Source organism: Stegostoma tigrinum, chromosome 6, assembly GCF_030684315.1.
Source record: "Stegostoma tigrinum isolate sSteTig4 chromosome 6, sSteTig4.hap1, whole genome shotgun sequence".
NCBI lineage: Eukaryota > Metazoa > Chordata > Chondrichthyes > Orectolobiformes > Stegostomatidae > Stegostoma > Stegostoma tigrinum.
This window is the reverse complement of record NC_081359.1, coordinates 13953907-13970094: the sequence shown is the minus strand read 5'-3', so window position 1 is coordinate 13970094 and position 16188 is coordinate 13953907. Positions and strand designations below refer to the sequence as shown.

The window sequence follows — 16188 nt, the reverse complement described above, 5'->3', positions numbered from 1 at the left end:
ACATTGCAAGTGTGAAACCTCCTCACAGCTCCATCTACCAGATAGTCAAATAACTTTCCATCAAGTGGACTTATGGCTTTTTATTCTCAATACCTTTCCTATCTCTCCATTCCAAACTTGTTGTCTTTGTTCAGCAGATGTTTATTTTTGAGACTGTCTCTGATGTACAGGGGCCTGTCAAGTACAGAATCTATGCTCACTGTCCCAGGGCCATCCAGGGCAGCACTACCTCCTGCCCTGGTTTCCTCCCACAGTCCAAAGATGTGCACATTGGGCTTGGCCATACTAAATTGCTCATAGTGCCCAGGGATGTGTAGACAAGGGGGCTTAACATGGAAAGTGCAGGGTAACAGGGATAGTGTTGGGGTTGCTCTTCGGAGGGTCACTGTGTACTCAATGGGCCACATGGTCAGATTACACACTGTAGGGATTCTATGATTCCATGCTCACTACTAATTACAACTGTCTAGTCGTGTACTCATGCTTTCTTGTGCATAGACAAAGGTTTAGACCAATGCTTTGTTGCTTTACTTGTAATTATATTAGATTCCCTACAGTGTGGAGACAGGCCCTTCGGCCCAACAAGTCCACACCACCCCTTGGAGAATCCTACCCAGACCCATCCTCCTATAACCCACACACCCCTCAACACTATGGGCAATTTAGCATGGCCAATCCACCTAGCCTGCACATCTTTGGACCGTGGGAGGAAACCGGAGCACCCGGAGGAAATGCATGCAGACACAGGGAGAATGTGCAAACTCCACACAGAGTTACCCATGGTTGGAATCGAACCCGGGTCCCTGGCGCTGTGAGGCTGCAGTGCTAACCACTGAGACACCGTGCCGCCCCGGCATCATTGCATCCTTTATGCTTGGGTACCATGACATCCTTGTCATTTAATTTCTCCTGCCCTCTAATCTATCTCTGACCTTCTTTTTTGATCTACCTAACGTGCATTTTTCAACAACAATATATCTATCACGTTTCTACCTCTCATCAGTTCTGAAATTGCACTCGAGCCATTAACTCTGTTCTTCCCTCCACAGATGCTGCTAGACTAGGTGAGGTTTCTTAAGAATAAATGTAAGTGTTAGAGCTGATCTCCATCTCTCAAAAGTGCAGGTTTTGAAATCTTTGGAGCCTGCCATTAATGATATTGAATTAAGGCAACATACCAGGCTTTGAGGAACCCATAATCTGCAAAGCACTGTGCAATAGGTTCATTAAACTGCAGTACGCTACACATAAGGTAGTAATACATATCAATTTCACATAATTATTGTTTCAGTTTACGTTCATGATGTTTTTTTTGATGGGTTAATTAATTGGTAGTGCAACCAAAACAAAAGAAGAAAATCACAAGGAATTAACTGTGTTTTCACTTGTGGCTTAGTTGAGAGCACCCTGGAACTCCAAATCAGAAAGTAATTGGCTCAAAACACCTTCCAGGGACTTGTACACTTTAGCAAGGTTGACAGTCCAGTATCATACTGAGTGATGCATTGTCGGAGGTCTTTTGGATGAAATGATAAACCAAGGCCCTGTATAACCTTTTGAAATCATCTGATGTCAATGCTATCAAGTCTTAAAACTCTGAAACGTGTTTACCTTCTTAAAAGCCTTGAACCTGTGCATTGAAATTCTCTACCCAAATCTTTCCATTTCCCTCTACAGCTCTCTCTTTAACCACATTTACAGTCACCTATTCTGGTAACTTCTGCTTTGTTTCAGTCTAATAAAGTGTGGGTGAAATATTTGCCTTTTAAAGGTGGTGTATAAACGTAACTCTTTGGTCATTTAATCTTCCCTGGCCTGGGGTTATTTACACTGGTGAATGTGCTGTGTACAATGGTGCCTTCAGCTGGAAGGAAATTTGTAAATTAAATGTGCTCAGAGATTAGCTGACAAACTGCTATTGATTTGAGGTGAATGGGAACAAAGATCCTTTCCTCTAAGTATTTGTTTGTGAAAGATTAGCACATTTAAATAGCCATATGTAAATCTCTATTGCAATAAAGACCATGATATGTGAATGAAATGCTATGTGGAACAAATAGCATCTCCTACTTCTGCACTTTGGTAGGCACACTTCTGTTTGAATGGAAAAGAGTGATCAGTTTAGTATTTTGGTCCAAAATTGAAGCATCACAGAAATGTGAGATAACAAAGTGTGAAGCTGGATGAACACAGCAGGCCAAGCAGCATCTTTGGAGCACAAAAGCTGACGTTTCGGCCCGAAATTGATGCTTCAATTTTGTTATCTTGGATTCTCCAGCATCTGCAGTTCCCATTATCTCTCATCACAGAAATGTGGCAACTTTTGAAACAGAAGGCCATTCAGTCCCTTGTGCCTTGTCTCCCATTCAAGTAGATAGTGGCTGATCTGTACCTCCACCCCATTTACTTGCCTAGGTTCATGTCACTTGAGACCATGACCCAAAAAATCTGTACTGTAGACAAAGGTGCCGCATTTCAAATACCTTTGTGTGAAGAATATTTTCCAGACAGCATCATTTAATAGCTTGGCTCTAATTTTAAGGTTATAGCCCTTGTTCTGGATTTGCAGCCCCCTCAGCCCCCATCAGTGGAAATTGATCCTCCCTATATACACTTTGAACCTGTTAAACATATCAAATGCCTCATTAGATAAGCCTTTATTCTTGTATTGGAAAGAGAGCCCAAGATAAACTTTATTCAAACTGTCTTTAAAAATGAACCCTTTAAGCCCCTTATCATTTTAGCAACAACCGGTATATCCTTTGTGGAGTGTGGTGTCAACCAGGGGAAATATGTAGCTGATACAGTAAACTTAGCAACATTTACCTTAGAGCTTAAACATAAGCGGCTACTTGAGTTAGAGAAGCACGTGGTGGCAGTTTGCTTAAGAGTAGATCTGGAAGCCTCATCAGCTCAGTCTGGCACAGAAGCAGTTAAGAATAGGGATTGACTGTGCAGCCCCTTGAGCCTGTAACACTTCTCAGTAATATCTTGGCTGTTGTGCAACAGAGTGACATATATCTGTCTTTTATTTTTAGTCCAAAGTACTGGGCATTAGTGAGACTTGTTGCGCCTGAAGTAACGTGTGCATTTTTTGGAAACATATACCTGCAGTGAAAAAAGTTCAAAGAAGTTTCTTGGAATGAAGGGATTGTCTTAGGAGGGAATGTTGAGCAGGTTGGGCCTATATTCGTTCAAATTTAGTAAAATGAGATGAACTTAATATGTAAGGTTTTGAGGGAGTTTGACAGGGTAGATGCTGAGAATATGTTTCCTCTCTTTGGGGAATCTGGAGCCAGAGGGTTGTTTAGAAACAAGGAGTCTCCCTTATAAGACAGATGAGGGGGAATTCTTTCTTTGAGTGTTTCATCTTTAACTGCTATTTCTTAGGATCTTGAGCAGGCCTCTGGAGTTCTCATCCCCAGACAGAAGTGGCATTTGGGACACTGAATCTCTTCAAGCTTGAGGTAGATTTTGGATAGACAAAAGAGTCAAATGTTAAGCAAGCCAACAGGTAAACAGAATTGAAGCCTCAATCAGATCATCGTATTAATAGTGGAGCTCAAGGGACCAACAATGGCCTACTCCTGCTTCTTTATCTTATTATTAAATCTCTATCACCCATTGTGTGCAGTGGTGTTTCCTCACTTCATACTTGAAAAATTTAGTCCTAACATTTTGACTAGGTCACCCAGCCCGAGTTTTCACAAACAGCAAAATTAGATTTTTCTCTATGTATTCAGTCTGTTTCCTTTAATAGCTGGCAACTATCATCAAGTTAACTCCTAATCTATGTTGTACAGCTTGTATAATCTTCACTTATGATTTAACCCTCAGAGTCCAGGTATCATTTTAGTAAATTTATGGTGCACCCAGTCTAAGGTCTTTATGATGTGGTGTACAGAATTGCGCACAGTCTTTCAGATGTGGTCTGATCACAGCTTTATACTGCTGTAGCATGATATATAGTGCCTTATGTTCCAGTTCTCTGAACAGGAAGACTATTGTTTTAGAGATAATGGGAACTGCAGATGCTGGAGAATTCAAGATAATGAAGTGTGAAGCTGGATGAACACAGCAGGCCAAGCAGCATCTCAGGAGCACAAAAGCTGACGTTTCGGGCCTAGACCCTTCATCAGAGAGGGGGATAGGGAGAGGGAACTGGAATAAATAGGGAGAGAGGGGGAGGGAGACCGAAGATGGGTAGAGGAGAAGATAGGTGGAGAGGACAGTATAGGTGGGGAGGTAGGGAGGGGATAGGTCAGTCAGGGGAGGACGGACAGGCCAAGGAGGCAGGATGAGGTTAGTAGGTGGGAAATGGAGGTGTGGCTTGAGGTGAGAGGAAGAACAGGTTAGGGAGGTGGGGATGAGCTGGGCTGGTTTTAGGATGCAGTGGGGGGAGGAGACGAGCTGGGCTGGTTTTGGGGTGCAGTAGGGGAAGGGGACATTTTGAAGCTTGTGAAGTTCACATTGATACCATTGGGCTGCAGGGTTCCCAAGCGGAATATGAGTTGCTGTTCCTGCAACCTTTTGGTGGCATCATTGTGGCACTGCAGGAGGCCCAGGATGGACATGTCGTCTAAGGAAGGGTCTAGGCCTGAAACGTTAGCTTTTGTGCTCCTAAGATGCTGCTTGGCCTGCTAGTGTTCATCCAGCTTCACACTTTGTTATGTTAGACTAGCGTTTTAGTTAACTTTTTCATTATTTTCTGCATGTGTCCTTGATGTTTTAACATCTTATGTGCCTGGTCTCCCAAGTGTCTTTGGATCATTACTGTTTTAGTTTTTCACCATTTAGAAAGAACCAGTTTTGTCATACCACATGCGCCTACATTGAAATCCATTCGCTCCAGTGTACGGTAATTTGCTTTATCTTTGAAACCTCTTTGCCATTTTATGCCTATTTCTGCATTTCATATAATGCCACTTGTCCATTGGGCCATTGGCAAATTGTGGCTTTCTATCCCATCGTCTAAGTAGTCAGTAAGGATAGGACACCACTAATTACATTCTGCCAATTAAAGTAACTTCCTGCTGTCTCTATTCTGTCTCCTGCAGCTCAGTCAATTTCTGAATTAGGTTGATAATTTACCTCCAAGCCTTCTTCCAGTTGTACTTGGGAATCTGTTATGTCCATCTGAAATGGCTGGGGATGGGGTATGGGGTGTGCAATTGGTTTAAAGTCTTTTGTAGAAATCTGGAGATTGAAAAGGGAAACAAGTGAATTCTACTGAATAGGTGATTGCCAGAGGAGATTACAGGGATAGGCAACAGCATATTGATTAAAAGGACTGTGGAAGTCGATTCAGTTATTTCTTCCAAAAGGGACTTTGACAAAAACTTGAAAAGGAAAAAGTTGCAGGACAATGGGCAAGGACAGGATGTCACAGTAAATTGACTAACTCCTTCAAAGATCTGGTACATGCGTGATGAACCAAATGATTGTCTCCTGTGTGTTTTTACAATTCTAACATTGAGCCTTTGCACAGAAACAGGCTATCGAATAAAATGTGCGGGACTCAAGAAAGGTTGATTTGACGGGCCAGTTCTTTGTACTGTACTGGACTTCCACACTTGCTTTGTTCTGCACTTTCTCCACTGGGGAAGCCAATGGCCTGGTGGTATTATCACTTGACTGTTAATCCAGGGACCCAGGTAGTGTTCTGGGGACTTGGGTTTGAAACCAGCTGTGACAGATGGTGGAATTTGAGTTCGATACAAAAAAAATTGGGAATTAAGAGTCTAACGGTGACCATGAATCCATTGTCAATTGCTGGAAAAACCCACTAATGACCTTTAGGGAAGGAAATTGCCATCCTTACATTGCCCGGCCTACATGCAACTCCAGACGCACAGCAATGTGGTTGACTTTTAATTGCTCTTTGAGCGATTAGGGACCGGTAACAAACGCTGGGCTAACCAGTGATGCCCTCGTCCTGTGAATGAATAAATAAAAACAGAAATTACACTTCATGCTAAAATTAGCCATCCGAACCCGAAGAAAATTGGGGGAAAAAAGTTAGGTCAACATTATGAACTTTGTGATTATGTGCATCTTAACAAAGAGAGTGGTGAGAATTGTAACAAAATCATTTATTACACTAATTGAATGATCTTAGACTGCATTTTTTTTAACCTTCATCACTATTCCAGGAAGTTGCTATTGACCAGGTTGAGAAGAATAAGCAGGCAGGCTCAGTAGGTCTGTACTGCATTTCCATTCTTCTGCAAAGGACTTGGTGTTTGTTTATTGGCCAATAATTATTATTGGTTTTAGTGTTTACATGTCTAATTATGGGTTAATTCCTTGCATTGTTGCCCAAGGGAATGGAGGAGGTGTGCTCGATTGCATGATCTTTGCGTAAAATGGGGTGAGAATGTGGGTAATAATTTGAGTGTATTTGATGGGCCTAGTTCAGGTTCAATTTTTAAATCAGACATTCTTGGCTTATTTTTAATTTTGTCTACATAATAGAATAGCACAGCTTTAAGATAATTTGGAAATCAGAAGAGTAGAGTTGACTGAAGAAAAACTTATTTGCTTCAAAGTTTGAAACATGACAGCATCAAATACAGGTCGGTATTATCATCTAAATGGTGGATCCACTGCTCTTTGTCATATAAGTTAGTGATTTGGATGTGAATATAGGAGGTATACTATATAAGATTGTAGATGACACCAAAATTGGTGGTCCAGTGGACAGTGAAGAAGATTATCTCAGAGTACAATGGGATCTTGATCAGGAGGGCTAAGGAATAGCAGATGGAGTTTAATTTAGATAAATGTGAGGTGTTGCATTTTGGTAAGGCAAATCAGGACAGGACTTATACAGTTAATGGTAGGATCCTGGGGAGTGTTGCCAAACAAAGAGATATTGGGGTGCTGGTTCATTGTTCCTTGAAGGTAGACAGGGTAGTGTTGAAGGCATTTGGTACGCTTGCCTTTATTGGTCAGTGCGTTGGGTATAGGAGTTGGGCGGCCATGTTGTGGTTGTACAGATCATTGGTTAGGCCACTTTTGGATTCTGGTCTTTCTCAATAGAAGTGTTGTGAAACTTGAAATATTTAAAAGGATGTTGCTAGGGTTGGAGAATTTGAGCTATAGGGAGAGGCTGAATAGGTGGGGCTATTTTCTCTGGAGTGTCAGAGGCGTAGGTGTGACCTTAATGAGGTTTATAAAATCATAAAGAGCATGGATAAAGTGAATAGCCGGGGTCGTTTTCCCAGGGTAGGAGAATACAAAATTAGAGGGCATAGGTTTAAGGTGAGAGGGGTAAGATTATCAAAGGAGCTGTGGGGCAACTTTTTCATGCAGAGGATGGTGCATGTATGGAACGAGCTGCCAGAGGAAGTGGTGGAGGCTGGTACAATTACAACATTTAAAAGGCATCTGGATGGGTACATGAATAGCAAAGTTTTAGTGGGATATGGGCCAAATGCTGGCCAGTTGGACTAGATTTCCATAGACTATCTGGTTGGCATGGACATGTCAGACTGAAGGGCCTGTTTTTTTCCAGATAGACTCTGCAAAGTTTTGTATGTATGAGAAGAGCCGTGCATCGCTTGCAATATAAAAACCTCTCAATCAGTGGTTAGACCTGATTTATGTCATCATGTTTATCTAAACAATAAATGGCTAAAGCCATTACTCTTTAATGATTAAACATTGTATAAACGTTGGCCATTTGCCAAGAACTTGAGTTCTCAATTACGTAATATGTAACAACAAAGCCTGTAGCTTAGTTTCATTGTATACAAAAAAGGACCTCGAACAAATCGACCAACAATAGATCCTAAAATTTTTAAATCTATTTATGTTACTTTTGAAAAATACATTTACACCTGTTAGCCACAGAAAATTGTTTGCGCAGTAATGAAATACAAGGTAAACTTTTTCTTCAGCAGCACTGTTTTTCAGGCTCTGCCATTGTGCCTGGTTGACAAGTTATAATTCCATTCAGCATTTCCTTCTAATTTTAGGAGGATGTGTTAGTTCATGCGCTGCAAGCTCTATAGCTTGGCAACTTAATGTAGGTGAGTCAGCCAAGGTTCCTTCTCTGATTTATTGTGAAAGTTAAAATCATTGTTGCTTGAAATCTGGGAAACAGATTCCAAGATAACAAAGTGTGAAGCTGGATGAACACAACAGGCCAAGCAGCATCTCAGGAGCACAAAAGCTGACGTTTCGGGCCTAGACCCTTCATCAGAGAGGGGGATGGGGTGAGGGTTCTGAAATAAATAGGGAGAGAGGTGGAGGATGACCGAAGATGGAGAGAAAAGAAGCTAGGTGGAGAGGAGAGTATAGGTGGGGACGTCGGGAGGGGATAGGTCAGTCCAGGGAAGACGGACAGGTCAAGGAGGTGGGATGAGGTTAGTAGGTAGGAAATGGAGGTGCAGCTTGGGGTGGGAGGAAGGGATGGGTGAGAGGAAGAACAGATTAGGGAGGCAGAGACAGGCTGGGCTGGTTTTGTGATGCAGTGGGGAGAGGGGAAGAACTGGGCTGGTTTTGGGATGCGGTGGGGGAAGGGGAGATTTTGAAGCTGGTGAAGTCTCCATTGATACCATTGGGCTGCAGGGTTCCCAAGCGGAATATGAGTTGCTGTTCCTGCAACCTTCGGGTGGCATCATTGTGGCACTGCAGGAGGCCCATGATGGACATGTCATCTAAAGAATGGGAGGGGGAGTGGAAATGGTTCACGACTGGGAGGTGCAGTTGTTTATTGCGAACCGAGCGGAGGTGTTCTGCAAAGCGGTCCCCAAGCCTCCGCTTCGTTTCCCCAATGTAGAGGAAGCCACACCGGGTACAATGGATACAGTATACCACATTGGCAGATGTGCAGGTGAACCTCTGCTTGATATGGAAAGTCATCTTGGGGCCTGGGATAGGGGTGAGGGAGGAGGTGTGGGGGCAAGTGTAGCATTTCCTGCGGTTGCAGGGGAAGGTGCCGGGTGTGGTGGGGTTGGAGGGCAGTGTGAAGCGGACAAGGGAGTCACGGAGAGAGTGGTCTTTCCGGAAAACAGACAAGGGTGGGTTTGGAAAAATGTCTTGTGTGGTGGGGTCGGATTGTAAATGGCGGAAGTGTCGGAGGATGATGCGTTGTATCCGGAGGTTGGTGGGGTGGTGTGTGAGAACAAGGGGGATCCTCTTGGGGCGGTTGTGGAGGGGGCGGGTGTGAGGGATGTGTTGCGGGAAATGCAGGAGATGCGGTCAAGGGTGTTCTCGACCACTGTGGGGGGAAACAGACTTCCAGTCCTGTTTTCCATTGGGCGAATAGATCCTGCTGAACATCACCACAACGATTAAAATATTGGGAAAACTGAGTTGATGTTCGAAAGACTCCGCAGTCAAACGTCATTATACATTTGTCCAATTCTGCTAGAGTTCTCATATACCTGTTCCTGTGTTTTAACCACTTGTGATATGATTCCTTTGAGACCACTGCTCCAAGGAGCTAAAGTTGCACCCTTGTACGTCAACAGGGTGATCTCAATTCTTCACACCACACTTCAGAAAGAGTGTTGTGTTAACTGGAGTGGATGCAGAAGGGATTTATTGCAATGATGCCAGGAATAAGGTACTTCAATTCTGTGGAGAAACTGGAGAGGCTGTGATTATTCTCCTTAGAACAAAAATAGATGACCAGACATTTAATAGAGGCAGTCAAAATTGTGAATAACTTTGACACAAGTTTACAATAGTCATAAAAGAACCAGAGTTAGATGGAAATTTTATTGTGACCAGTTAGGGTAATCTGTAAAGCACTTGCTGAATGGATGGTGGGAGCAGATTCAATTGTAACATTATAAAGAAAATTGGTTAAATACTTGTTAAAGACTATGTGAAAAAGAACAGGACAAAATGTGATTAATTGGATAACTTTTTCAAAGAACTGGCATAGGATGAAATAGTTCCTCAATATGTATAAGAATCTTGATTGTGTGGGTCGAATATTTCCCTTCCGATTATTAGCAGGATAGATGCTGGAGGGCAAATAATTAGGTGGTTGACACTACTGAGATACCTGCCCACTATCCCAGCAGTTAGGTTCTGGTTGGGAAAATCCATGGGCAACTTACCTGATCTGCCAACAATTAAGGCCCTTAAACGGGCCATTAACAGCTGCTCTTACAAGCAGGTAAACGTCATGTTTTAACTATCTTCCCAGCATGCAATAAGAGTGGCTGATTTATTGACAACGAAACCAGGGTGACCTACCTGTGAGGGTGGGAAAGGGTCTGCACTTCTTTCACTCCAGTGTCAATTGTGGGGCATGAGGTGAGGGGCAAGATTGTGGTAGCTAACAGCCATACTGAATAGTTCTGATCCCTTGACCACACACTCTGCACCCCGTGACTCCCGAAGAGGCACAGAATGATAGAACGAAGCTGCATTAGAACATTATTCCAATGAGCCACCACACACTGCAGCACAGAGCAACTACGAAGAGCAGAAGAAAATCACCTATACAGCATATTCAAAGAGAATGGGTACCCAATGAACACAGTCCGCCGATTTCTCAGCAACAAACCCAAACAAACAGACTAAACGGAAACCATAACCACTATCCCCTACATCAAAGACATTTCCGAAATGACTGCCAGACTATTCGGACCCCTTGGCATCAAGGTAGCCCACAAACCCAGCAACACACTAAAACAGCAGCTAATGAACTTAAAAGACCCTGTACAGACAACAAGCAAAACGAATGTCATCTACAAAATACCTTGCAAGAACTGTGACAAACACTACATTGGACAAACAAGCAGAAAGCTAGCCACCAGGATACATGAACATCAACTAGCCACAAAACGACAAGACCCAGTATCACTCGTATCCTTACACACACATGAGGAAGGACACCACTTTGATTGGGACAACACATCCATCCTAGGACAAGCCAAATAGAGACACGCACGAGAATTCCTAGAAGCATGGCATTCCAACCGGAACTCCATCAACAAACACATTGATTTGGAGCCAATCTACCATCCCCTGAGAAAAAGAACAGGAAATGACATCACCAACACGGGAAATGACATCACCAACCCAAGGAAACCTAAACAGATAAATAGAAAGCGGGACATAACACCAGCGCTTCGAAGGAGGCTCACTGATGATGTTACCTAGAATGGTGACGAAACGTCTGAAAACTAACCTTCCAGCTCAGCGAGCAAACTCACAACCATAGAAATATCCATGCTATAGAACAGCACATCACAGAGACAGGCCCTTTGGCTGATAATGTCAATGCTGCCCATAATGCTAGTCTAACCTAATCCCATCTCGCTGCACATGGTCTGATTGACTCTATTATCTGCCTGCTCATGGGATCGTCTATGCCTTTTAAACTTTATGATCATATCTGCTTCTACCACCTCCTGGCGCAGACAGGCTAAAATTATTCTCTGTATTTACCAGCAAAGGAACAGAAGGTTTAAAAGAAATCAGTAGTATACATAATCAAAACAAATCCATAATATTGTTGAAGTTAGAATCAGTCCCCAACGTTAACAATACCATTTTTATACTGTTCTGTGTGGAGCCTGCCGCTTGTTTTGACTTTCAAATTTCAGGTCAACTTCTCAGGTGCAAAACTGTATATTGACGATGATTTGAATTATTCATTAGAATTAAAGATTGTGAGTGAATCCCCTAGAGTTCAAACTGAGGACATTTAAACAAGATCTTTCAATCATCTCATGACATGTACTAGGAACTGTTAGATAATACTTACATCATAGCAACAGGCTATTTGGCCCAACTGGTACATATCATTGGTAATGCTCCACACAACCTCTTTAGATAACATTCATCTAATTCTATCAGAATATCCTTTATTCCTTTGTATTTATCTAGTGTCCCCTTAATTGTCTCTACGGATAGTCTCCTTTACCATCCATGTAATAGTGAATTTGTTTTCTTACCATTCTCTGGGTATAAAGTATCTGCTGTATCCCAGTGGATAACATCATTGCCTCTAGGTCAGGATGTTGATATTCAAGTTCCACTTCAGAAATGTTAGCATGTAATCCAAGTATATCCTCATATGTTATAATAAGGGGGTGCGACATTGTCAGTTGTGCCCTCTTTCAGAATAGAAGCTAGCCTGAGTCTCCTCTGTCCTCTATTCAAATAAGTACAAAGGAGTTTTGCCGCGTGTCTTGGCCACTAAATAATAACACCACTAAAAATATATGCCCATTATCAGTTTTTGGTCTGTGGGATCTTGCTGTGTTTACTGGCTGACACTACTCGTACAGTGTACTTTATGATGTCTAGAGTTTATAAACAGTGCGATATAAAACAATCCCTTCTGTAATCTCGTGAACAGGTTATAATCTGGGCCTGGAATTCAAGTATTTGTTAATATCTACCCTATATATAATTCAGCATGTATCTACCTCTGTATCGTGATTCATTTTGAAATCACTCAAATGGGCTTGGTTTCCCAGGCAACCCATTTCTCATCCTTCATTTTTTAAATCTTTGTGTTTTTTTCAAGCTGCTGATATAGGGACAGTTCATAAAAGGTTATATTTTCCATCTACAAGCTCTTGGTGCCAGAACCTTATCTGCCTGGGAATGAGAATCAGAAAGTTAAAAGACCAATGGCTCTCCAGCTATCAGAATTGCTAAATGGAAAACTTACTGTTAATAAGGGATAACTTGCGTATTTGATTGTGTCTCAATGTCACATTGAATGAGGCTCAATTAATTCTTTTGCCCTTTTAGAAATATTTTGTATAATGCCTCTGCCGCAACAGTGTCATAACTTCATTATAGTTTGAAACTACGTTGGCTGTGCCTTGGATGCCTCAAATCCTCGTTGACTGACTATGGTATTTATAGCTATTGCATGGGTTCCGCACATTGAAAGAGTTCAATGGTCACAGTCCTGGCCTGGCCTAGCCTCTTTATCACCAGTTCAATCTGGGATTCATCCTTCATTCAAAGTATAAATCGCTTGTCAGGGCACAAGGGAGAACTCCCTGATTTTGAAATGAGGTGCAGAAGATCTTGATAAAAACTGCACTGAAGCTTCTTTCTTGCATGAAACTACTGTATGTCGGTGCCATCTCGCATTGTGAGCAGGTGATAGACATGATGTAACATCAGCAAGTACTCAAAGTTCCAACTTGGTGAAAGACACCTCCTGCCCATGCTTCACACTGACATCATGAAGTATATGGAGGGAATGGCGTTTTTACTTGTGCACTAGTGGGTTTTATATGAAATGTGGACAACTGTACTGTGCAGAGTATGGTAAAGGCTTTTTTTTAAACTCAAATATTCTTTTTGTAATATAATGTGGTTAGTGAGAATAATGACAGTGGATCATAATTGAACTAAGCTCAATTTCTGAGTTGCTTGCAGTTTATTTTTTCCCAGTGTTTTATAGAGTAGAGCAGATTGATTTATTTCATGATTTGAGATTTTAGAATTGCGGAGATGTATGGAATTAATGTTCCAAGCAGCTGAAGTTGTGGAGCATGCTCGGTTAAGGCTGAGATTCCTGTGAACACCCAGATTAAATGTTTTGATTAAAAACCTTGCAATTAAAGCTTGCTAGCTTTTGTGGATTTGATAGAGATTAGAAGTACAAGTTCGGTTTTTGTTTCGGATGGTTTGAGTTGGTAAAATAGGCAGCAGCTTATGTTTGTGCAAAAGGCAGGAATTCTGATTTAATTGATAAACTGGAGATGAGAATGTGCATGCTCTCTCCTGCTGTCAGGAATGAAGATATGTCTTCACAGATATAGATGCATTCAAAAATACATTGGAACTTTTTAAATATTGAAAGGCTTGTTGGTTGTAAATGTCCAGGACTTGTTATCTTGGCTTTTGTTCATCAAGTCTCTGGAAGCTCCACTTTCTGAAGACTGAAGTAATGTGTTAACAATAAAAATATTGAAACTGTCTACTCCTTTGGTTTCCCACAGACTTTTGATGCCAATGACCTTTATCAAGGACAAAACTTCAGCAAGATTCTTAGTTCGCTAGTGGCTTTGAACAAAGTAACTGCAGGTAAGATGCTCCTTTGGGAGGGGTTGATCTCTCACTGAATCAGGCTCGCAGTTTGAATCTCGCAGTCGGCAACATCAGATTCAGAACTGTATGCGGAGTTTTCTATATTTGGAATTTTTGACCTTTCAACCTTCATCGTGCAATGGTAATAGGTGATGTGAAAACGATTGATTAATTTTGTAAACCTGCACTCCTGATGGACCCTTGTACCCGTGTGCACAAGGTTCCTGATGAGTGCTCCCTGTGGTGAAACTCTGACTTGGGAGCATGATTTTGGTAACTTACTCCTGCAATGTAAATAATAATTATTAATTCTCTTTTCATTTTAAATGTCAGTGTCTCCACACATCCTTGATCTCTGTCCTGAGGGCATTTCATTCGTCTGACTCCCAATGGTTGTAGTTGTAGCCCTTAGATACGGCTCAGTGGCATTCCCTCACTGACCCGTCCTCCTCTTTACTTTCCTCTCCTTTTGGGAAGCCTGATCATTGGTTGTGAGGTGAGAGGGGCTAGTGAACGAGGTAGCAGCGAGCAAGAGAGAGAGAGTTCAGAGGGCCTTTAATGTTAGAGGAGATTTGAGAAAAAGGTTTCATCCTTAAAAACACACAAGGTGGTTTTGGTTAGAGTCTGTTTGGCACACGATAGCATCACTGGCCTTGATTAAGATTAAATCGTACTCGTAGCCTCTGTGTTAGTCCACAGTTCAAAATGAACTGCTCCTACTCGTGCATTTTATTATGCAAGTGCTTTCTGGTGTGTTGAAGATCTTTATGAAACTCAGTGTTTGTTGCTCTTGACCTCTTCTGCTTTTTCCTCTTGCCTTTATTAAACCTGCTTGACATGTTTTGCAATGTTAACCGAGCTATGTAAATGCAATCTATCACTGTTCAGTATTAAACAGACTAAAAAGCCTGGTAACAGTAATGAACAAAAGCCCAAATGAAATGTTTCTGATGGTATTCAAAATATACCATTTGCAGGCTTCAATGTGAGTATTATAGGCTGTATGGTCAAATGGGTAATCCAGCATTCGATTTGATGACCTTCAGGGTTGCAAAGAAGCTTTACAGCAGCCCCCCGTAACAAATAAATAATTTGTGTAAAAAGAAAGTCTTGCTTTTCTGTGGCACCTTTTTCATAATCTAAGGATGTTCTAACATACCTTTTAAGGCAATGAGGCACTTTTGAAATGTGGGCACTGTGTAACGTCAGAAGCGCAGTAGCCAGTTCTCACACAGTGTTCCACGTACAGCAAAGTAATAATATGTTCTGATGTTAGTTGAAGGACAAATATTGGCTGAGGCATTGGGAAGAACTCCTTTGCTGCTTTCTGAAAACTGCCAAGCGATCTTTTACATCCAGCTGAAAGGGTAGACAGGGCTTTGATTAACTTCTCAGTGCAATATAGTACCGTTAATGCTGCAGTGCATCCTTGGTGTTGACCCTTGGCCAATGTGGCAATCTTGCTGTGCTGACGCTTGGCCAATGTGGCACTCTTGCTGTGCTGACCCTTGGCCAATGTGGCACTCTTGCTGTGCTGACAGTGTGACTCTTCCTTGTTACTGACTCTGTGGCTGAGCAAAGCTTCCACATTACAGACCCTTTGATAGTGCAGCAATGCAACAATCCCTGAGTACAGTCAGGAACATGGCAATGAAATGAGTGCAGATTCAGCGCAATGATACTGGAACTGAGAATTTTAAATTATGAGGGCAACTTTCATAGATGAGGCTTGTATTGTCTTGAGGAGAAGATTAAGGTATGATTTAGTGGATGTGCTCAAGGTGATGAGAGGAGTTGATAGGTTAGATCGAAATAAACTGTATCTGGTAAATCCAGAGCAAGGGCATAATCTTCAAATTAGAGTTAAGCTGTTCAGAAATGATAATCTGGAAACGATTCTTCACACTAGGGGGAGTGGAAATCTGAAACTCACTCACTGAAAGAGCTGCCGAGGACTGTGGGAGGATGAAATGGTTGTAAATTAAATGAAAGTATCAATATTGATGTTGTTGGATAATGTTTAAGTGAGAATATGAATGGTTAAGATGTCAAGATGGGCAAACTAAATTAAGATTCTGATCTGCCATAATTTGATTGTACAAAGAAGCAGGCTGGAGGGCCTGAATGGCCGCCTGTTATTCTTGTATTCATTAAGCAGTA

At 41.9% G+C, this 16188-nt stretch overlaps 1 protein-coding gene across 5 annotated transcripts in view; it reads left to right on the top strand.

Moving 5' to 3' along the window:
- The window catches only part of LOC125453209 (rho guanine nucleotide exchange factor 7-like), a 123403-nt gene that overhangs the window by 19331 nt on the left and 87884 nt on the right, over positions 1-16188 (top strand). For 4 of the 5 annotated variants that reach the window (XM_059646440.1, XM_059646439.1, XM_059646442.1 and 1 more), the window contains exon 3: positions 13941-14025. In XM_059646440.1, the coding sequence (XP_059502423.1) occupies positions 13941-14025 (85 nt within the window). Of the gene's footprint in view, positions 1-13167; positions 13264-13940; positions 14026-16188 lie in introns of those variants that run through there. The other variant, XM_059646441.1, reaches the window with a different exon arrangement.